This window comes from Sus scrofa, chromosome 18 (assembly GCF_000003025.6).
Source record: "Sus scrofa isolate TJ Tabasco breed Duroc chromosome 18, Sscrofa11.1, whole genome shotgun sequence".
NCBI lineage: Eukaryota > Metazoa > Chordata > Mammalia > Artiodactyla > Suidae > Sus > Sus scrofa.
The window spans coordinates 20,417,830-20,442,266 of NC_010460.4; the positions used below are offsets into that span (position 1 = coordinate 20,417,830).

The 24,437-nt window shown below is 48.0% G+C and overlaps 1 protein-coding gene across 2 annotated transcripts in view; it reads right to left on the bottom strand.

Annotated features, from left to right (window-relative positions):
- Window positions 1–24,437, bottom strand: part of SND1 (staphylococcal nuclease and tudor domain containing 1) — a 392,149-nt gene that overhangs the window by 156,357 nt on the left and 211,355 nt on the right. For both annotated transcript variants that reach the window (XR_002340257.1, XM_021078633.1), the window contains exon 14: window positions 9,867–9,939. Coding sequence is in view for 1 of the 2 variants with exons in the window: in XM_021078633.1 (XP_020934292.1) it covers window positions 9,867–9,939 (73 nt within the window). In the remaining variant the exon portion in view is untranslated. The remainder of the gene's footprint in view (window positions 1–9,866; window positions 9,940–24,437) is intronic.

Below are 24,437 nucleotides of genomic sequence, written 5' to 3' on the forward strand. Positions count from 1 at the left end.
CAAGCCAGGTGGCATGTCTTAAATATCAAGGAGAGATAAAAAGGCAGCAAAAGAGCTCAGGAGGGAGGAGTATGATTTGGGCCTTGAACTGGATAAAAAGCGTGCAAAAGAAATACGATTGATGAGGATGACGGATCATTAAAAGGACCTCCCACATGCTGGGCAGAATGCTCAGCCAGTTCATAACCACCCCCACCCCCACATCAATCACTGGTCTCTCTTTAGCCAATACTATGGCAACTGTTCTAAACTCTGGCTGTAGTAACTCATTCAAGCACACCACAACCTAAGGAGGTAAGGGCCACTATTACCTTCATTTTACAGATGAGAAACAACGGCACCAAGAGGCTACACAACTTCAAGGTGACAAAACAATACACAATCAAGCCAGGACTTGAACTTGGGTGATTTGACACTGGAGCTCTGGCTACTAGTCATGTACTCCATGTTGCTGCTCTATTCTAGAAAATATGCATCCTTCCAGCCTGCTCACTTCTAGTTACTGACCAGCACAGTTACATGTGCACCTAGAACCTAGGGTCCCATTTGTTCAGACACAATTTCATACCACTTAGATCATCCCCTGGCAGATCAAATCTAAACTAGGCTCTGTGAAGAGCTACAAAAAAGATCCCACTTTCTCAGGAGCTGAGGGACTCTTGAGGAAGACCACTGCGCAGCTGTCACCGCATGTCACCCGAAGACAGTTACCAATCAACACTTCAACGGCGACAAGACAGTGGCACTAAATGACTGTGTAAATGCAGAAGAAAAGCATGGTGAGAGGACAGTGAAGATCAAAAGGGGAAACCACCAGGAAGAAGAGAAATGGCCCGAAGGAGGAGGAAAGCATGGTCGGGAGTGAAGAGACGGCTTCTCAAAAAGAGCTCATCAATAATGCAGTCAGTTGGTGGACTGAGAACTTGAAATCGTGGAAGAGACTGAATCTGAAAATACTCTCTGCTGTGGGCGAAGGGTCCAGGCACGTTGCGCTAACGGACCATGAGAGAGAACACAGGTCTGCCTCAAAATTCACACCCCCCCAGTCTAATATTGTGTTAAGAAGTCTATCACTTCCTCTTTAGAATAGCCTTTCCTGAGGAACTGAGGCACAAAATGACTAGGTAATTCCAAAGCCACCCTGAGGTCTGATTCAGAGATATTAATCTGGACGCCAATACTGCAAGGAGTGTCCAAAATTCTGTACAACATAGTCTGTAGGGAATATGTTGGAAGCATGCTAAATAAAGCCTCAAAATACGAGTAAGCAGAATGTCTATGTTAGTAAAATGACTTACTTTGAGATGTTTATATAAGCAACAGCCACAGGACAAAATGAGTTCAATCTAGGGCTAAGTAGTGTTATGATGGTGAAGTGGAGAGTGAAGCCGTGGCTGGGCAGAAATAGTTCAAGTTATATCACATCACTCAGCAGCCAATGGACAGAGCAGACAACCCAATCACCGACCTGAATCTGGGAATCAGGAATTTTATCAACTGCCTCCGAAATACCCTAACATTCATTTAGCCAAGCCTGTAATGGGCTCATTTAGCCAATTTGGACCCATGAAATAGAATCATAGAACAATCCCGTCATGGCTCAGTGCTCAACGAATCCGACTAGGAACCATGACGTTGCAGGTTCCATCCCTGGCCTTGCTCAGTGGGTTAAGGATCCAGCATGGCTGTGAGCTGTGGTGTAGGTTGCAGATAAGGCTTGGATTCCGTGTTGCTGTGGCTCTGGTGTAGGCCGGTGGCTACAGCTCCAAGTAGACCCCCAGCCTGGGAACCTCCATATGCCCCGGGCGCGGCCCTAGAAAAGACAAAAAGATGGGGGGGAAAAAAAACAAACAAAACAAAACAAAACAGAATTCAATGACGTATCACGTCTACAGATTATTTCAGAAATAAAATGTTCTACTGAAAGAAGCAAGAGATTTTCAAAAATTGCCGTCTCTAATAGAGCTCTACCTCTGGGCAAGTCATCTGATCAAACATCTCTTCAGAGCGGCTGAACTTAAGAGCTGAAACACGGCCACTCAATGTCAAGACACAGGGCCCTGTGCTCTATGTCCAATCCCCCTACCTCAACCTACTCCTGAATTTTCCAACACAAAAGCCTGCTGGTGAAGACAACAGCAGACCGAGTAAGGTACAAGCATGGAACCAGCCACTCTGCACATCAAAGAGACATATTCACTCTAGATCTTTATTTTTCTACAAGAACTCTTAGAACCAAATGGCTCTTCATATCTTCAGGTATAGAGTAAGTAATCAAACAATTCTAGAAGTAGTTTTATACTTCTCTCTTGTTTCTGCAATTGCTTCCCCTCTTCATGGGTAATTTTCAAACAGGTAAAATCATAACTTCTATACAAATAGAAAATGAAGATGTCTCAAAATTTTTATTTTAACCCACTAATTAACAAGGGAACCAGAAAGATGTTACAAGTGATTTAAAGCAGGACCTGGAGGATGGCTATATATAGGCCAACTAGGAATGCTGAAAGGAATTTGCTAAAGACACAATACTGTAGAGCTAAACTACAGAGTGAAAATGCAAAATTTGAAATCATTTCTTCTACAGAGTGGAAATTAATTACATCGACTTATACGGGATCCTGTTTGTACAAACAGGAATCATCTGCATCATCATCAGGTCTTCCACAAGTTAAATTCTCTCTCCATAGGGGTGCAAAACAGCCCAGTTAAAAGCAGGGCGCTAAAGCATCAGATAACCCCATAGGGTCTACCAGACAGCACCCAGCATTCCATTGACAGGATACCCAATAATCTTCTTGCCAGTTTCAAAACCTATTAATTTCTCTTGCTACCCCTAACTAAATAAAGAAAGGTGAGAGCGATGCCGGAAAGCTGATTACCGGAATCCAGCTTCTTGGTCACGGCAGTCGAAAAATGAACTCCTCGAACATATGGGCAGCAAGCAAGCCAAGTCTTTATTAAAGGAAAGCGGATAGCTCCCAGGACAGCTGGGAGGGGGGAGAAGAGCCCCCTTTCTCTATTGTCCTATGGGTTTTTATCTCTTAAAGATGGGGGGGGTACCAACGTGGGGTCCAGAAAGATATTGTTTTCTCCCATTGGCCTTGTTCAATTACCTGCATCAGTCCTTGTCCAATAGCGTCTTGGGGTGGAAATGTCCCGTATGTCTCATAGTTTCTTCGCCCTTTTCTTTTACCATGCCTCTCATTCCTCTTTTATCAGTTGAGGAGTGGGCTAGAGATTTGCATTTTCTACAGTAGACAAAGTCTGTGGGGAGTACACATTTCTTATAATAAAACAAGGCCTGTGGGGATGTTACTCCCTGGAGCCCTTAAGCCACAAATGTTAATTAATGGCCATATCAAAGAATACACTGAAGCCCGTGCTCCTACACTGAGTACCTGAGTTAATATTCTGCCTCAAGAGTCTAGGTCCCGAATTTAGCATCCTATGGTGAAAGAAAAAAAATTTTTTTTCACAAGAGAAGAACTCAGTTGAAAACTAGATTTGTAAAAAGGAGTAAACACTACCACTTAACTGTGGTAAAGGCTGAAATATAATCTTTTAAAAACTCCAGTATTTCTTCGCAATTTCATTCAGAAACATGTTCATTCTACGAAAGATAGACTCCTCTCTTATTCCCATGGAAATCATAAATGCTTCCAGATTTCTTTACAAGGAGGCAGATACCCTGCAGTTCTGGGGAGTGAGAATAGGAGCGCCTTACAAAACAAGAACTGGCCACACAGGACTCCTATGGCTGAAAGAACTATGGACAAAAGGCAATAAAGCCGTGCCCTCAGCCATGAGGAAGGGAAACTGGCTGGAGCGAACTCCTGGCACAATGAACGTCTCTTTAACCAACTCTGACTCTTTCTGGAGGGAGGGAGAGGGGAAAGGGGCGCTTGAGGAGAGATGGAGGAGGGCAGGAGGGGAAGGGAGGGGAGGGGAGGAGAAAGGAAGGCGAAAGCAAAGAGCCTCAGCAGCCAGGGAGAGACTTCCAGGGCAGCTGCCCAAGCCCTAGGGCTGCAGTGCACTTTTCTGGACGCTGAGAAGCCTATCAATGAGCTGCCCTTTGCAGACCAACTGGATTTGAAGACCCTTCAGGTGAGGGTAGAGGAAGACTGGAACAGAGAGAACACCACCTTCCCCTAGATCGACAAAAACGAGGGCTGCCAAATGCAGCAGAGGTGTAAGGAAAGCACCTGAGAACCACCACTGGCATGGACCACAGCGCCCCTGCGTGGGCCGTGAGATGCATGGAGGACAGCAGGCTGCCAGCACCAAGGTCAGCAGCCAGTGTAAGGGTTCCCACGGGATTTCCTCAGGGGCAAATACCACAGTGTGAAGGGGGGAACTCCGGCGCTAAGCAACCCAACTGCCAGGCAGAACCAGAGGCCTTGACCTTGTGTGGTCAGCACAAAAGGGACCTAAGAACGTTAGGAGGTTATTCAGAGGCTCTAAAGGACAGTAAAAAAGGGAAGAGCTACTATAATGAAAACAAACAAGAGAAGAGTGCTGGTACCATCACATCACCAGGGATTAGACGGAACAGAGCGGAGGCAGAAAGGAGCTCTAGGGTCAGGTAAGGAGGAGGTGGCCAAGTGCACAAGCAGGCCAGAGGGCGGCCAAGGGAAACTGCACTTTGACGCGGACCTCAGCTCTAAAGCCCCTGGCTGACTGCCCTACTGCTTCATACCTTTCTCAGACTTACCGGGCACTTTTTACTTCTCTTCAGCCAAAACTACTACTGTAACATGCTTACATTAAGGCCCAACTCCACTGAGAGCTAAGGAAAGACAACTTCCGTAACGGCCCTCAAGCCTCATAGAAAGGACTGCTTCCGATACCCCAAGGGAAAGAGGACACTGCCATCCAAGTTCCAGAAGGCACTAAAAAACCAGGAACTGCAGGAATGGGCCAGGAGGAGAGCTACAAATCCCACCTATTTGTTTATTTGAAAGGAACACTCCCATCCTTCACATCTGCCAAGCGAGACACACCGGTCAACTTTGCGAGCCTTCATTTCATGATTTAATGGAAAAAGGGACCTCCAAGTCTGGCCCCCTCCACCCCTGACCCCCAGAGGTAGTCTTTGGACCACTCGAGGCCGCGGTTTAAGCACATTGGTATTAGTAATACTAAGAATCTTCAACAAAACCCAGCCATGGACAGAGGAGGTTACCAAAAAGCTAGCATGTGACATGAGCAAAGAAAACCTTCTAGTGAGCCCAAGAGGAAGGCAAGGAAGGAAGAACAGAATAAACAATTGCAAATGCGCTTCCAAGTTTCCAGGATGATGCCATATCATGCCAAGGCAGATGTCCGGGAGATGGGCAACGCCATCCTCATAATCAGACCCATTCTGGGACTTTCAGAAATGAGGCTGCAGGGGTAGGTTGCTGGGCTGGGCTCTATCCTCTCGTGCAGTTATCAACAAACCCACATCATAACCCCAACCTGCACCCACACCCGAGAGGAAAGCACACACACACACACACACACACAGCAGCAGCAGCAAAAAGAGGAAAAGTTAAATCGACACCATGTATGACTCATCGAGTACCAGTGGAGGGAGACAGAAAAAACCAGTGCGCTGGCTGCAACCTGAGGAGTGGGGAGCCCTCTCTTACCCAGGAACTGTAATTGATTTGTCTGATTTACCAGAACAACAGTAAGCCATGCACCAGCCACATTTTATTACCTGTTTTACACGTTATATCTGCAGGAGATTGCATTTATTGCAGAGCAGGCTACAGCAAAAAGAGTAATAAACCCAAGATAAGCAACAGCCTTATATTCCACTGATAGGCACATCCTGACTTTTTTGTTTACTGGCGAAGGAGGGAGTGGAAACAGGATCAGGGAAAAACAAGACCCACTGACAATGAAAACATGGTTGTATGAAGGCAAGCAGTCAGCACAGAAGCCCCCTCTGAATCAAATCAGATCCAGCACCAAATCAATCAAGTTCTTTTATTTATTTTTATTTTTTTCTATTTCTTGGGTCGCTCTCGCGGCATATGGAGGTTCCCAGGCTAGGGGTTGAATCAGAGCTGCAGCCACCGGCCTACGCCACAGCCACAGCAACGTGGGATCCGAGCCGCGTCTGCAACCTACACCACAGCTCACGGCAACGCTGGATCATTAACCCACTGAGCAAGGCCAGGGATCGAACCCACAACCTCTTGGTTCCTAGTCGGATTCGTTAACCACTGAGCCATGATGGGAACTCCAAAGCAGTGTTTTTTTTTTTTTTGCTATTTCTTGGGCCGCTCCCTCAGCATATGGAGGTTCCCAGGCTAGGGGTCGAATTGGAGCTGTAGCCACCGGCCTATGCCAGAGCCACAGCAACGCAGGATCCGAGCCGCGTCTGCAACCTACACCACAGCTCACGGCAACGCCGGATCCTTAACCCACTGAGCAAGGGCAGGGATCGAACCCGCAACCTCATGGTTCCTAGTCGGATTCGTTAACCACTGCGCCACGACGGGAACTCCCAATCAAGTTCTTAGTTGGTTTCATGTTCACAGGAACGTCCTGGCCTGAAAAGTAATCAGATGATTACGGAAAGGACACAGCCACGACAAGTACCTCGCTCCTTCCACTTTCAAAAACAGAAATAAAGGCAAGCAATACCTTCTTCGGATGGCATTTTTTCCTTAGTGGATACCCTGTAAAACAGAGACAGAGACGCAGAAGGGCCAAGTTTATCCAAGCCCAGCCCAAAGATGGGCTCATCAGTCGGCATTACACACAGGCACCGCGTACCTGATGTAAAACACAACACTCAGTTGACATTCATGTCAAAAATCATCGCCATCAATTAAATCAAAAGCCCAACACAACCTAAACACTGGGGAGCCATGACAACACTCTTTAAAAGTCAAAACAATTGTAACGAGCTCTCAATATGAGATGGGATGCAAGAAGCTCAGGAGAACACCCAGTTGTTGGAAAGCATGTTTAGAAGCCAATCCAGTCCAGTCCCGGGAAAGCTGACGAACGGACATGAAAAGGCCAGCACCTTGCTAGCTCGGGCAGCCAGCCTCTCACTCCTGCGTGTGGGTTACTCAACTTCCCATGACAGGTAGTGCGCCAAGGGGCCTGGCACTCGCTAACTCTCCACGCAGGCATCTCCATGCACTCTAACCCTCATCCGGTGAGACCGTTTGTACAAAATGCACGAAGAGATACGGAGCAGGGATAGAAACTCAACTAAAAGTGGGAGGCCAGTAAGACGAGAACAAGTTGAGGGGTTATCTGTCTCACAGTCATGATATAACCTCTTCCAGCAGCATTATTTCTTGAGTGTGTTGAGAAAAAAATGTGAGCTGTGTATGTATGTCTTCTCCTCCAAAAACGCGCCCTAGGGTGGGGCAAGAGGCCCTGTACAAATACCAGCTCCTCGTCCGCATCGAGGTGCTGTGCTGCAGATGCTGTCAGCTCAACAGAAACTGCCATTTACCATGACCTGCGACTAAGAGGGGGACCCACAACGGGAGGGAGGGACACAGGCAAAGAGTCAACATTTGACGGAGAAACTTTAATGAAACCCTTTCTTTGTATTCGACGGCCTTTATTCCGAGGTTTCTCTCTTCATCTAGATGTAAACTATTTGCCTGTCTGACCCACATGCCTGCCATCCCTCGGGGACGTGGACAGAACATGCTCCAGGCTGGAGACCCACACGTCGCACTTAAACAGCACAAGGGCATCCAACACACACCTACTTAACCTGACACTGTGACAGAAGCGAAGGTAAGAAGGAGACAAAACTCTTCTATCACAGAGGGTACCCCGAACCCCACAATCTAAGCTGAATCATGTGTGAAGAAGGCAGACAAGGTCATCCTGACATCTACGGAAAGGAATCACTTCTTCACTTTCGCTCTCCCACGTGATCCAGTTTTCCTCTTTTATTTATGTGGTAATGAGGGGGGGGGGGAGAGATGTGACTTGCATTTATTTTAAAATAATGTCAGAGCAAGCCAATTCTCCAACATCCAGGCGGAAAAGAGAACCAGGACATGTATGAGACGGAGCTACAGGTGAGTGGGGGATTATGAGGACAAGTTGCTAAGATCTGCTGCTACCAAAAACAAAGAGAAAAACAAAAAGCAAGCAAGTGGGCGAATGTATCAAGGAGGCAGCATCAGATTCAAAGACGCCATGAAGGATCATTAGGACCCTGCACTGGGGGTGCCGGGAGGACAGCCCTGAGGCAAGTGTGCCTCTACCTCAAGAACCTGCGAAAGACTTCACCTGCTGCCAATGGGGAGTCCGAGCATGAACCCGAACTGCACAGGCCAAAACAGAGCATACTACGGTTTCCAAAATAGGTATTTTATTACTTCCCCATCCCTTGCAGTTGAACCAACCAAAAAAAATCGCCAATTTTGATTTGAACCAAAGAAGGATATTCAAGAAAATACCGTTGAGAATGAAACGGCAGATACCCATGGAAATTAAGAGGTATGTGAACTCAGCATGGTAAATCAGAGAAAACTGGCCTGACACCAGCTCACTGGGAGAGTCACCTGTCAAGGATGAGCCTTAGTAGATACAGGGTAGTCACCTGTGGCTCGAAGGCCATCAGCATCAGGTTTCTGGGCTTCTTGGGACCTTCAGCTACGAAGAACACACGGCAATGTACTTCGCTCACTATACAGTGGCACAACGTCCTGACAGAAGTCCCACTGATATGGGCAACACTGTTCAAGGTGTAATCTGCAGCAACTGGCTACCCAGAGCGAAAAGCTGCACAGAATCCCAGTACTTAAAAGTAGAGCGGAGCACCACACCCAGGCAAAGGAGACCTGCCAGACCTTTTCCTGTATAAACCATCACAGGGAGCCAGGCTTGGGACACAGCAAGATACAATGGAATTCATCACTGCTGTGGGCTCAGCCGAGCTCCAGCAGCTCGTGTTTACAGCAGTATTCTCTCTTTGGTGCCCAAGGCAAGCTCCCCAAGTGATATTTACTAGCCCTTCCTCTGTCCTGTCCCCTGGGCTGTGCATTCATCCCTACCCAAGCCCTGGAGCCCTCCTTACCCCTCAGTGACTACAGGAGCTGGACCGGATGATGCGTGTCCCAGGAACAGATGGGGAAGTGACAGCCCACAGGCCTTCTCTGGCCACGGGATCCCTTGCCTTGGCCTGCCTGTATAGCAGAAGCCGCCCTCCGGCATTGCTACTGTCCCCCTCTCGGCTTGCATGTAGGGACTTGATCAGGTCCGTTCTGTGTTATCGTCTCTGTGCCTAGGGCAGTTCCAGGCACAGTAGGCACTTACTGAATAAATCAATAAGCCCTCTCAACTAAGGAAGGTATCTAATTCAGCCACAAGCGTTCCTAAGTACGCAAGGAAAACGTCCTAATCCCTGAATAGTCCTGTGGACACAGCCTTTAGAAGGCGCAAACGTATCTGCAGCATCTCTTCTTCTATATCATCTAGTATCTGTTAGCTCAAAGGATGCTCACACATTCCTCTGATTGATAAGGATGAATTCTTAAACTTGTCCTAAAACCCATCTCTATTTGACCTTTCCCCACTAAGACTTTCCTGTTGTAGGAATTTTACTTTAATACGACTTGAAAGAACTTCTAAACTCATGATAATAAGAAAAATGGAAAAGCAACTCAGTAAAAGTTCAGGTAGACAAATAGGTTTTATGCCCTCACTTAAATTCTGTATTCCCGGAATATAAAACGGAATCTCCACAGGCATATTAGCAGAAGCCGTGGAAAAACTCACATCCAGTGCCTGAAAACAAATGAGCTACACAAAACACACAAGCTGAGATCGCTCAGTGCATGAGGGGCCAAGCCCTTGGCACCTCTGAGCCAGTCAGGCACACAACTCACCCCAGATATGTCTGCGACGCGGTGGATAGGCACTTCCTTCTTGCTATGCAATCCTTTGCCATTCTTAATAGCTCTGCAAAGAGGGGGGGAAAAAAGTCTGATGAAAATACCAATCATGGAGTTCTCTTGAGGTGGTGCAGAGGTTAAGGAGCCGGCATTGACACTGCTGTGAGGTGGGTTCAATCCCGCCCTGACCCAGCAACTTGTAGGTGCTGAGGGCATGAACCGCCCACACCCCCAAAGACAAGACAAATCACACTGGGAAAGGGTAAGGAGACGGGAAAGGCGTCTGTGGCACACTGCTGGGAGCCAGCCTCCCCCAGGGCGTGTGGTGGAGGGGAAGGAAGAGGCCAGAACCCAGTCACTAGCACTTGGCTGCTAGTGTCAACTAGCGGGAGTCAAAGGGCTCCTCAGCCAGTTTCCAAATGAAAGGCACTGTTCCAGGCACAAAACAAGAAACAGGTGGAAGAGCATGTTCCTGAGAAAGGAGGTAATAAGGTTTCTTTCTGCGTTTAGTCACATGAAACATTTTAAATGCAAAACATGGAGCTGGCGTTCCAATTCTAATGGAAATAAGCTCCTCCCAGGTGAGCGGAGAAGTTGCCCCGAATGAAGGACACTGTACAGAAGAGTCTTTTTAATAGCAGGGGAAGAAATGAGCAGAGGTACGCAACTGACGTCAAGCCTCATTTCAATCAGTCTCAGGGGAGTGGCGACCCTGGGGGCAGCGGCGACTCTGGGGACTCTGACACACATCCAACCACTGGTTGGTCTGCTCCAGGCTCCCACCTCTGGTCTCTTCAGAGACTGGGTCACTCCTGGAACAATGAAGGACCACGGAACCAGAGTTGAGGGGTTCATCCCTAAGTCGGGGCACCACCAGACCTTCCTGCAGACCCCTGCAGGGAACTCTGCTGGGTTGAGAGAAAGCGATTCAGGAGTGCATCCTCCCCATGAACGGGGCTGTCTAGGGTTTGCACCTTGCGGACAAAGTACAAAGCCCAGACGGGGGTCAGCATGTGGGCCCCTCCCACTAGCAACCACGCTGGGACCTTCTTCCCACTGAGGCTCCACGAAGAACCAGGAGGAGGGGCGTTCCTCTCAGGCCCTAACTTTCCGACAACCACGCTGCCATCATTTCTTGGGCCCTTATCACTCCCCACCGGCCCCCTTTCCCACCCGGTGGGGCTGTGGCATCTCATTTGAAACGCCTGTTGGGAAACAACAACCAAAACACATCCCTTACTACCTCCTCTCCAGTCTGTGATCAGGGTAAGAAGTCAAGGTAAAGAATTTAAAAAAAAAAAAAAAAAAAAATCGTACGCTCACTCTGAACTGCTAACTGAAAAAAAACATCTCCTAGTTCCATGAATCCCATGATTTCCTCCTGAATTTGAATCAAGGGCTTCAGTTTTAGAAACTGCAGAGTTTCTGCATTTCACTTTAGCCCAGCGGTTTATCATTCAGGGAGCCTGGTCACGACTGCAGACCAAGGCTGATGCTCCAGGCTTAGCACCCAGTCCCTTGAGATCTGCGCCCTAACGGGAGCTCCCCATCCTGCCTGCACCCCATTTCTACAGCCTCCTCTACCACCAGCAGGCTCTCCCCATCTTGCCACCATAAACTCCAAGGAGCAGCCTTGGGAACAAACCTCTGTGAGGCAAGGCAAGTTCACTGCCACTCTGACTCTAAGTCACCTTCCTTCAAGGCGAGGCCTGCTCGGCTTTCTGCAGGTCCTGTGGGAGCACAAATCGCCCACAGCTTTATGCTGTTCTAACAATCAGAACAACCAAAATAAATGGACCTGCCCAATAAACAGACGGTTCATGTGAGAACACTGCTGAACTCCTGGCCTTTCCTGGGGGCTGAGGGGCATCTTATATACGACGAGGAAAAAAGAACGGGGCCTGAGCAAAAAGCCAGAAACAGAAGTTCTTGAGACAAAGGCAGTGAGGTGATAAAACTACAAATTCTGCTTTCTCTCTGTGACCCTAAAGCAGCTTTGTGCCATAAGCAAAAATTCAGGACTTAACCAAGGTCACACACTCTGTGCAAAGGGCAAAAGCAATACCCCAAAGCAGAAAACATGGATAAGAGAGTACATGTCACAATGGAAACGAACCAGAATTCTTTAAAATGAAAACCATTTTTAAAATTCTGCTTACATTGTTTCTAAAAAATATTATCAGATACTACCTGGCACTTGGGCATTAATTTTGGAAAAACTGCATCTTTTCATACTTTATATATGATTGCTACATTAGATTCTGTTGACACTGGAGTTCTGCTGCGGTGCAGTGCATTAAGGATCCAGCATTGTCACTGCAGCGGCTCGGGTCACTGCTGTAACGCAGGTTCAGTCCCTGGCCCAGGAACTTCCACATGTTGAAGATGTAGCCAAAACAAAAAAAGAATCTGTAGACACTAAGTACAAAGGACGCCCTCACTGGTCCACCAGACCCGGGAGGCGAAGAGTGAGGGATCTTCGAAAAAAGAGTTAATGGTCTAATATACCAGCTTGAGGTTCCCTCCCTGTGCTGAGGCTGCTCAGGTTCTTGTCTGTAGAAGTGACCCGGGGTGAGCCATCCCAGACAGCCTCCCTCAGCTTGACACAAGACTAATGCCACAGCAAGGGCTTCTCTTCCAGAGTGTCTGCAAGAACTGCTTGGTGTAGAAATTTGTGCTTTTATCTCAAAGATGTAAGACACAAACAAAAGACGGTAGGCTCATCACAGTGCTGTTGCCAAAAGGAATATATAACATACGCCTTTGTTCCAAGATGTAAGCACGCATATATGATGCGACTGCCTACTCGGTTGTATACGCAGCAAATAACAGCGGGCAGATTCTGGTTCTGCTGCTTCGTCATCACTTTGGGGAGGGGCACCCCTAGATCTTGCATAACCCAGCTTCTTCAGGATGGTTTGGGGGGGCTCTGTGAGACCTGGGAGAGTATAAAAGGCAGGTTTGCTTCCACAGCTGCCTGCTCCCCTGCCTGCTTGCGGAGTAAACGGTGGAGCCCCTCCCTTCCTGCAGGCTGCAAACACAGCTCAACATCCCTTTTCACTAGCAAGGGATGAAACTCCTGACTTCCAAACTTTGCCTGCTGTGTCTGCTTAATAGCTGCTTTCTCACAGAGGCAGGCTGGAGTCTGCGCCGCTAGGAGGAAGGAAGCAGTGGGGCAGGGCGCAGCCTGCTCCCCTCAGAGGCTTTCTTCCCCAAGCAGCTGCGGCACAAAGATGGCCAAAGACCAGCCGTGTCGATAATGGACAGAAACCACCAGCAGCCAGGAAAAGTGAGGACCGTCCACGCACGTACAAAGAGGTAACAGTGAAGAAGAGGGATGAAAACTCAGCTTTCTAGGTTGCTTCTAGAAGCTTCTAGAAGCCATAGCGTGGGACAGGAACCCCATTCAGATCACCGGAAACTCTTCTTTCAACAACCAAGTTTGACATTCTCCTCTTTTGAGATGCTGCTGCCTTCCTGCTGGAAGATAAGACTATCGATTCTGCAAAGACAGATGGGGTGGTGTTCAAGGTGGGTGACCCCCACCTACCTCAGCCCAAGAGGATCAAGACCTGGCACTACCTTTTTTTTGGGCCACCAGCACCATATGACGTCTCCAGGCCAGCGATCAGATCCGAGGCGCAATGCTGCTGCAGCAATGCCGAATCCTTTCAACCCACTGTGCCCGGTTGGGGACTGAACCTGAGTCTTGTGTTACAGAGACACAGCTGATGCCATTGTGCCACAGTGGGAACTCTAGGAGCCGGCGCTAGCTACACAAAGAAACACTTTGCTCTGAGGTTCGGAGGCCCCTCGTACAGGCGGAAAAACCTCTCTCTCCGAGGACATGCTGTAGCGCCACTGACACCACGTGCCGTTAGTTCATTTTGTGCCCACAAAGAAGCCATGACCTTAATTTCAATTCAACGATGAGAGGCTGTTATTCTGAAGAAATACTTGTGAGTTTACAAAAGAAGTTCAAAGCCATGTATGGTTAGGTCCAATCTCATCCCAATCCTAAAACAGCTGTCAGGTCAGGAATGTATCACCTGGTGACATGAGGGAGCTTCACGGAGGATGCTGGGAGGAACTACTAGCTAACCTGAAGTGTTAGTAGAATCATGTGTGTGAATTCTTCCATGGACTAGGAACTCCAACAATTTCATGAAAAAACCCACTTTCATACATAAAAGGGATCTAAAGACAATAAAGTGATGGAAAGCATACAATAGCAACAGCAGCAGCAGCAGCAGCAGCAGCAACAACAACAACAACAACAAGAAAGCATATGACAGAGAAGTAGCAGGGAAATGACAAGGCAAGCTTGGGAGGCCCTGAACCCATAAGCTCCTTTTAACAACGCTGTCTTGGGTAACCAGGGACCAAACTGTCCCTCACCTCTGTCTCTGCTTCCTTGCCGACATCCGCAACGTTCTGCCTTTCTAACTATGCTCACTCGGCTCTTTTGTGAACCTCTTGGGCCAGGCCCTCACCAGCTTATTCCAGGATAACATCAGGATATTTTAACTAAATCCACTCGCTCCCCTTTGGGAGTGCTCACCACTGCTATGTGACTTCGCAAAATCTAGCTCATTGTTTTGTTCCCCTACTTATACCCAGAAAGAGGACCACCAGCCTGTGACACCCAGCGGAAACTATAATGCTTGGCATTCATGGGCCCCAGTTTAGGCCTTCCCATGATTTCCCCGTTACTCCCTCTAATCCAATTAGGTCCGCTTTCTGCCTGTCCCCTATGTTTAAGTTGTTCATTGCATTGTCTTTTAGAGTCACTCTAAGGACAGCAAAGAATTATACGTTATCTGCAGCCACAACCTCACCACCATCACAAAACAGTTGTCACACAGTAATCTGTAACCTGGGGTCCTGGGCTGGGGGCCGTGTGAATCCTGAAAGACACTACGAGCTACTCTGAAGTGGTGGAGTCAGACAGGGGACCGTGTACATGCGCGTGCATGCCATTCAACTCGGCGTGCAATTCTAAGCTGTAATTCCGTATTTTCAAATTGCATCTTCCTTTCTACAGCGAGACCACAGGCCCTCTGAGAGACAGGGTTCTGTCTTTCGTATTTGCTACGGTATTTAACACAGAGCTATGTTCACAGAGTTTTAAACTCAGGGTCCTCTAGTTCCATTAACGTGTGCCTAGGAAAGCTCAACAAGTGCCCCGGGGGGGCCAACGCAGACTACTGAAGATATTTCACTGTGGAGACGTGGATAAAGCCAACGTGAGTGTGGGGCACAGAAGAGCGAGGCCAAGTGGCTCTCCTGCAGGTACAAGTTCGTGAGCTACATCGCAGGTCTCAGGCACTTTGGTTTCGCTACTTGGAGCGGTGCGAGGTGAAGAGCTTAAAAGGTCTGGCCTCTGAGCATCGGCAAAGGGGCATCAAGAACAAAAACCTCAAGTTCCCCTCATCAAGTCTCCCAGACCTAGGAGATGGCAACCCGGGGGAGCAAAGCTCCAACCACCATAAACAACAGAACAGAACCAGTCGGCAGGACTGTCAGAAACGCCCACTAGGTAACACAGGATAAATGACGAAGGAGAAAGGAAAAGAATTCTGGCAGAAAAGGATAAAAAGCAGAACAAAGGGTGAGTAACTTGCTAAACCTCTAAGGGACCTCACACTGTGTTTCAGATCACGTTGATGAATGCAGGGTTTCGGCATGAACCACACACAGAAAGCAGGGCAACGCAGAGGCAAGAACACTTCCCCTGGCCTTTCTCCTGCTTCCTCGGCAGCTGGATGGAAGAGAAGATACAGAGCAGGCACAGGGGCCCAGTGGTGGGCAGGGACGCTAAGATCACGTGGCTACATTTTCAACAGCATCAGAACCACTGCTAAGACAGAAAAGGTGGAGCATGCCCAGACTGGGAAGGAGGAAAGTCCCACGGTCAAAGGGAGGGGGGCGGCCTGGCGAGTCAGGAGGGATTATGATCTAGGTGGCCCGCTACCTCCTCTACAACTACCGTAAGGAGAGATGAAGACACACTGCTGTCGTGCCAGGTGTGCAAAAGGTCTGCAGTGCTCAGATCGGAGGAGGAACGCTCCAACTGACGGGAAACACGAGCCGACCACGCTGCCCCCCATCAGGACCGCCAGGCTCCTAGAGTCGGGTGGAAATGGCCAGTACCCGTCTAAAGACTTCTTGAGAGGACACGGCCTCAGAGAAGCGAGATCAGAGGCAAGGACAACTCACAATGGCCTCAAGGACATTGGTTTTATAATTTTTTTAAAAAAAAGCTTTATTAGTGTAGTTGATTCACAAGGTTGTAATAATTTCTGCTGTACAACAAAGTGATTCAGTTATACATGTACATACACCCAGGCTTGTCCAAGTGTTTATTATGCCTTCTTCACGTGTAAAGCACAGCCCCTGTGTTCTCCTTCTAGGAGGCATATGATATTTTTAATCTCATGATCACAGAGACAATACAGGGCCAGAGGAAAACTGGGAGAAAGAATGATCCGTAATTCTATTCTGAAATAAAAGCATCGTTACCATAATTTCCAAGTGTGTGTACACACACCCCGCCCACTTACACTTGAAATTGTGGGAAACGTTTGGCAATCTTTTTCCTCCCTTCAGAAACAATAACTAAATACCTCCTTATGTTATTAGTTTTATTACATCATTTTTAATAGCTTACATAAATCTATACTATGGATGCACATTCCACACTTTAATCAATTGCCTATTGCTAGATATTTATGTGAATCCAGTATAGTACTTCCAAGCACTATAAATAATGCCAAAGGTATAACTCTTAAACTGTCAGGTACCCTCGCTAATTATTCCTTAGAATAAATTCATAGAAGTGGAACAGCTGGGTCACAGGTCAGGGAAGCGCTATTGTTTTCCACCTTCCTTTCTCAAAGCAACCCAGACAGAAGTGACTTGCCTCGTGGACTCTACTTGTGAACTGACCCTTCAGTTTAGGGGCTCCTTCCCATGCAGCCCAGATACCCACTTCTACCTCCACGCTTCTAATTGTATTTGCCCACAGCTCTGGCTTGGATTTGATCTTTTACTCATTCAAAAGATGCAATGGACTTAGGTTTGGAAAATGGTTTTTCCAATATGAGTACATTTACGGAGACCTGCTGGAAAACTTCATTGCCATTCACTAGAAATTTGGCTTTCTGAACCCGATGCAGAAGCGAGAGGCATGGGAAGTAACCTTCTAGACTGCTGGGCCCAAAGCTGTTGGAGGGGAGGCAGGGGCCGCTTAGGGCAATGACATATGCACAGGGGAGTTTACAAGGAATTTAGATGCAACGAGTCCTACAAATGAAAAGAAGGCCTCACGTGAAGGAGATTTCCCCATTCACAGGTAGCCTTCAAATTCTATGCACTGATGTATCAGGGATTAATTATTCAAACTATGGTCCTCCTGAGAGATTTCTGAGGATTAGAGCAAAAGGCGGGAAGGGATACCCCTGACAGAGACAGCTCTCCGACCCACTCAGCCACCTGCCATCGCAGATGAGGCACATCAAGCAAGCGCAGCAGCCCTCAAGATGATTTCACGTTAAATTAGCCAAGAGCTGGTGGAGGCTACTTAGAAGGAATTCAGTTAACAGGCCAGGAACACAGGGGAAAGACACAGGAGTCCAAGGGAGAAGGGAGAGACTCCCTGGGCGTGGTGCGGACAAGCACGGCTGGCAGAGAAGCCATCCCTAGAAGAGAAATCCCAAGAGCCAAAGCCTGTCTGTTCCAGCCTTTTTCTCTATCACCCACACTCATGATTATAATTTCCATTATTAAATTTTTAACGTGCTATAAAAAGGACACAGGTTTTGATTTTTCTTACAAACCAAACAGTGGTCAAGAGTTGCTTTGGGCAGTGGTTCTCAAATTTTAGTGTGCATCAGAATTACCTGAAGGACAGGTGAAAACAGGTTGCTGGAACTCAACCACGGTTTCTGACTTAGAGGTCTGGGGTAGGGGAGCCGTGGGAGGCCTGAGAATTCACATTTCTAACAAGTTCCCAAGGGACAGTGATACTGTTGGCCTGGAGACCTAACGTGGGAAACCAGTAGTCTAGGGAGGCACGGCAGGAGATGTTCCAAAAAGTCGGGTGTTATCACTTTACTGGTACAATCTACTTTGGGTTAAGATTCTAATCCCAGTACGAGAGTCTTCAGATGTATTCTGAAACATATTCTGCAACCTCAAATACTCAGGGGTGGCAGAGAGAGGAGTAAGAGCCTCTGAGCCAGGGGAACAGCGAGATGGCAGAGAAGGGACAAGGTGCTGGACGGGGGTGGGGGGCACACAAACCAAGTTGCCTAGGAAAGTGAAGTCTAGAGCAACTTCCTCTGAAGGAATACAACCAGCACGGATTAATACTTACGGAAAAGACTGGGCCGGGAGGCTCTCTTACTAAAAAGTCCATCATTGGACCATGATCACCCACCATTCCTTGAATCCAACATAGGCAGGAAAGCTAATGGGTTCAATTTACCCCAGAGCCCTCACCCCAGTCATCGAGACGAGTCTCACAGCTTGAGCTCTATCAGATGGAAGGGGTGGGGTCGTCGGGAGGAAAGATGGGATGAAGAAGTGAACAGATCTCTTAATATGGTGAGAGAGAAAACAATCTGGAAGTGGAGATATTATACAGCTCTCCAGAAGTGGCCATTTGTGCTGCCTGAAATGCAGATTGATTACTGCTATTTGGATGTTGAGTGCATCATCTCTTCTGAAGAAAGGGAAAAGCTAAATTTCCTCACATTCAGCTGTGTCGTCAAATCATTCCCCACACCCGCTCTTTTAATGCATTTTCCTGTTATCACATCCACTCGGAATAGCTGATCTACCCCACCCCCAACACTGACACGTGCTGAATCCCATTAGCAACCTCCTGGCTCTGGCACCTAAGGGCAAGCCTTAAATCTCCCGCACGTCCAGGGTCAAGGAAGGAAGGAAGCCCTCAGGATACTGAAGGCAAAGAAGAGCCTCCTTTCTCGGGCTGGCCTCCGACTGGCGCTGGCGTGATGGAACGCGGCTGGGTGGAGAGGGCGGACGATCATTCACCCAGCCCTGGCTTCATTCTCTCATGTTTGGGCCACAAAAAATCCAATTGTACTCTGGTGTTACAGGAATCTACAATTAGACGATGAAGGAAAGAGAGAAAGTTCAAATCAAAGCTCTGATTTTAACAGTACTCAGTAGGATCTAGTTTTATGCAAAGAGAATTTTTCACTGGTTCAAGTCATTAGATCGAAAGTGAGAGATCTTGGTTTATTTAAAGCTGTACCATTAAACTACTGAGAAGAACAGAGGCTGGACGGAAGAGATGAATTTCAGGGAGATGCTCTCATGGGAAGATTTAACAGAAATGAGAGATGGTATGAAAAAGACGGAAGGCAGGCCCTGCTAACGATGCAGAGGGAGAAGAGAGGAGGGGCTAAGAAAACAAGTAAGAAAAGAGCGTAGGCCAAACGGCAACACCCAGAGGTCCTATTCAAGTTATTCAACGTGTGGCCCTCTGAGATTGCACGCTTGCTAAATCTCGAGTCTATGATCTGATTCCTTCACCACCATTCTCCCCAACGCCTGGCACCCAAGGCACATGCGAGAAAATGGGAATAAAAAGAAGTGAATGCCAAAGCCTTCCTGTGCAGGAGAAACCAGCCTTGAACAACTGTTCCCATTAGAGGAATGATTTGTTTTCTAGGAGAACTGGTTAGCTCAGGCAGTCTATACACTGTGATAGGATAGTTAGTTTCAGATTTTCAAAACACAGACTCAACCTCAACACCAGCTTTCTCACCGGACTGGTAGGAAGATGAAACTTGCTTCTCACCAAGGCCCCTTCACCAATCACAACTGTGTCAAGCTAGGAGTGCTGATCTCTTCCAGTTAAAGTAACAGAAAGCAAAAAGGCACTGGGGACTAAGTCTTCACATTTCATTCACAAGCAGTATTGTAAATGCCTCTTAAGTTGAAGATGCAGACAAGAAAGATCCTATCATAAATTTTCGTGTTGTTTTAAGTACATGGGTTTGTTGTCATCGTTGTTTGTTTTTAAACACCTATGGTTTACAATTCTGTGGAGCTGCTCTGGCTGAATCAGGAGCTGGAGATCAATCATACTTCTCTCCGAGGGGTACTGAAAGCACTTTGATAGAAATGCAAAACATATTTAAAATTCCCTGTTACCAACGCAAGGGAGGTGGTAAGCCCACAGAGGGCCCATCATCAAGAGAGATTAAGTTTCCCTCTTAATAATGACTATAGATAACTGGCCTAAGGAAGAGTTACCAACAAGTTCATAGCCTTCTGGTGAAAGCCTGTGAAGGACACGCCAACACGGATTTCCTAGGGTTCAAGCAGAGGGAATTCTACAATAGGGAGGGCACAGTCAACCACGCTGGGGAAAAACAAGCGATAAGGACCAGTGTTTACGGGGTTTGGAGATTGGGCATGCCAGAGTCGGCAGGCAAGAGTACTAGCTGTTTTTGCTTTTAAAGGAGGGGAAGTTGCAAGGCTCACTCAGTCAGAAACAGGAGTCCCTGCAGGCCTGGGAACCCAGGCAGAGCTGAGACTTGGCGGGCTTATGCTTGCCTCTCAAAGACGGAGGACACAACCACTGGTTTTCTTAATCTGCCCTGTGCGGGCAACACACAGGAAAAGCTAAGGGAGGACCTGCCCGCCCCCTCTGCCCCGAGGTAACCCTAACCTCATTGCACGTGTCCAGAATGAATCTAAATTCTTTTAAATCTGCTCAGACGCTAGACTGTTCAATACAACTGCTTTCCCACTGTCAAGCTGGGGTATCTATTTCTTTTTGGAATATATACATCCTATCTTGAAATCACAAAATCTTAGAACTAAAAGATGCCTTAAAGGAATAAAGCCCAAGTTGTGAACTAACAACTTCTGTGTTTCCCTGCAACGAACCACAGACTAACAGTTTTTAGGAAACCTTAAAATACTACTTTGGGGGGGGGGGGGGCGCATGCCCCTAGCATGCGGAAGATCCCGAGCCAGGGATGAAACCCATGCCACAGCAGTGACAACGCTGGATCTTTAACCTGCTGAGCCACCAGGGAACTCCCCAAGATTCACCTTTAGTGACCACAAGCAGCACAACAAAAGCCCACCAGGAAGGCCTGTAGAATGCCAGGGGAATTGATATTCTGGTTTATTTAAAATAGAACAGGATGTGTTATACCATAAATAGAGTTTGAGAGATTTTGTAACACCTTAGATTAATAAGAAGGGTTCCTATAATGATTCGGTATCCTGGAAATACCCCAGAAGGATGTAAGATTCTCTGCAGGAGTCAAAAGCCTCCCCTTAAGCTTAGAATACTCATCAAGACAAAGCAGGGGGCCCATGACTGAGAAATACTGAGGTCAAATGAGAATGGGAAATGTTGGGAAGTCAGCAGGGGGGTGAGAAGTTAGACTGGTGCAGAAAACAAACGAGGTGACACGCGGCCAAAGGAACCCACGTGATGCCCCTAGAAGGGGGAACCAGGTTCAGGCCAATTCTTTTTACTGAAAATGTGGAGGACACACACTGGAGCTCTCAGAACCCTGGGACACAATCAAGGGCTTTTCAATGGAGCCCATGAGAGAAGCTGGGCCCAAATACACAAGCGCCAAACCCTTATCTTGCCAGGACACGAGGTAAGGAGGAAGGAGGTGGCTGATGACAGACAAGTGAACAAGAAAGGAAGGCCGCCCGATGGGAATCGGGGATTCACTTCTTCCTTAAACAAAAAAGATGTGGCTTCCACTACATGTGCCGCGCGTTCCAGGCATATTGAGGGTCTCCCCAAAGCCGACAGGCATCTGAAGGAAGGTGCCGCCGGGGTAGGAGCTCATTTCTGGTGGGAAGGGGCATAGGCCTAAAAGCATAGGCAACTGCCAATTGGTATTCTCTGCCTCTGCTGTCTCACCTGCGCTCCCAGTGAGCACCTAACAGGTCACTCCCTGAGCGCCCATCAGTTGATGGGAGAAAGGCTGGCAGATCGTACCCCCGCTCCTGCAGAGGACATGGTGGCTGCAGAGCCCTGAGAAAGCTCATCAACCCTGGCGTGCAGGCAGCTGCACTGACCCGAAAAGTCAGCCGAGTTAGCAGGCAGCCCTTCCCCTAAAGCTCACGACGTTTCTCTAAAAGGATTAATGGCCAAGCAGCGCTGCGGAAAGCAAAGTCGATGGAAGAGCACAGTGTACCACTGCCGAGATCACTAGTGAGAAGCAGAGAGAAAAGCAGGTACTCACGGGTCAGGGACAAAGAAATCTCTTGGAATCAATGTCCTGGTAGGGAGGGACTCGAGAGAATGCTGGCCTTGCCCTGTTACCTTCACCTATTTATTATTTACCAAAAGACTTCCATGAGGAATGACTTGCCAGGAACACGGCAGATGTTATTAATTTGGCCCTTGCTAAAGCATTAGACACAGTACCTCAAGAAATTTTACTTGGGAAATTAATTCAAATTGGCTGGGCTCAGGATACAATTGCGGAAGATTAAAAAGTGGCTGAGGGATGATAAACAAAAGACAGTTAAGCGACAGCCACAGTGATGAGAAGCTTGGGGTCATCCGCAAAGCCATTCTTGTTTAGGGGGTCTATTCTGGGCCACGGAAAGGAGTGCACAGCTCACTAATGAGATCTGCAGAGGACACTAAGCTGGGAGGTGACAGGACTGCATCGACAGGGGCATAAAATTACAAGGCTGAGTTCAACTGGAAAAAAATATAGCTCATCTATCTAAGGGAAAACAAGCCTAAACTCAGATAATATTCACTGGGCAGGCAGGCTAAGGGGCAGAAGCAGCTTGTACACAGAGCTCTGAGACGCTGTAGCATGACGCCAGCACGTAAGGGCGCTAAGGCAGCGTGGGGAGTATGTCACACGGTGGGGTATTCACGGGGCCAGAGCGCATGAAATCAAAGGCAGACAGGAGGTGGGCTTAAAGCGAGCTCCACTTACTCGTTTTCCCAGACAAAGCGTACCTTCTGCACTGAAGAGGCTCTTCGACAGCCACACCAAGTCTACCTGGCAGAGGTTCTGGTCTTTCTTCGATCTTAACTCACTTCACTGGGGGTGTGCATCTAGAAGATGGCCCGGGCCTGCTTCCTGGGGCTTGCCGACAAGACGGCTCCCAAGGAAGACCCGCCTGGCCAGCTCTCCTAATGCTTTCTGAGCAGGGACTGCCCCATGGCCATGCCTCAGCAGCATGGGAAGCGCTTCATTTCCCTCCATTTACTCAACCTGCATCAGCACAACGACCCCGAAGCCAGATTTTCCACCATCCATCTGAAAGCAATGGCTCAACGCAATTATCTCCAGGCAGCTCAGAGGTTTAACAGGCAAACCTCTTGTTACATTCCTTCAGCTTCAAATGAGTAGCAAACTAATAAAAGGGCTGTTTTCTTCTTAAAACCTAAAAAATTTCACCATCCCTGCATAGTCATTAAACATTACAGCACAACACAGCTACTTCCGACAGCATAATAAGAGAGGTTGTTGTGGCCTCACTTTCCGCGAGCAGCCAGGCAAATTATTTTCATGCTTACCTGCCTGTCAGCGTTAAACATGCACTCGTGGTAGAATGAACCCAGAGCAGAAAATGGGACTTGAGATCCCACTGCACTGCTAAGTGCTTCTGCTACTCTGGGGACGCATAACCTCTCCGTCAAGGTACCACCAGGTCAGACTCAGCACGTCCAGCCCCGCCCTGCCCCCAGAATCCCACCAAAGGCACCGTCTAATCACTGTCCACTTCCTAGCACAGTGAGATCATCAAACGCTGTGACAGAGTGAAGCCACGTTTCCCACTATGGGTTCTTTCAGTCCAGTTGGCTTCGTGATACTACAGGCAGGCAGAGACAATAAGGGAGGGGAAAAGGATCAAGAGCAATGCCAACCGAGACCCAGAAATCATATTCTTTTACACTAGACATGAACGAGCCGGAAACAAAGACACCGAACTGAGTGCCCAAGAATTAGTCCTAGGCAGGTCCTACTGGGAAAAGCCCACAAGAAAGCATCCAAAAAGCCACGGACAACCTGACACACTGCATTGTGTGTGACACACTACAGACACTCTGTCCATCAGGATGTGACACGGCGCTAGAGGTATCCAGCAGGGCAAGGTTCTGGGCCAAGCGCAGGGGGAGTGATTGCAATGACAGTCACAAAGGAAGCACAGATGACATGTGCTCAAACTCCTTCCTCCTCTAACTGCAGAGCATAACGCTGGCCATCACCAAGCTTCTAGAACACACGAAGTCCTAGGTCAAAGAAAAACACCTGTGTGAGGCAAGGGCCTGCAATCGCTTTGAAGAGGGAATAGATTCTGCCTGGATCCAAGCAGCCTGCTGAGCTGTCCGAGTCAGGCCGGCCATCGTCACCGAGTTGGGAGTCACTACCAGCACTGCCCAGCGACAAAAGTCCCCATGAGAAAGAGCGCTGAGGAATGTCACCGGGAAGAAATATTGCTGAGCGGTACGCATGTCCTTGGGGCAACCAGCCACAGGGACGAAGGACACAAGGAAAATGTCACAGGGCTTCTGGAAAA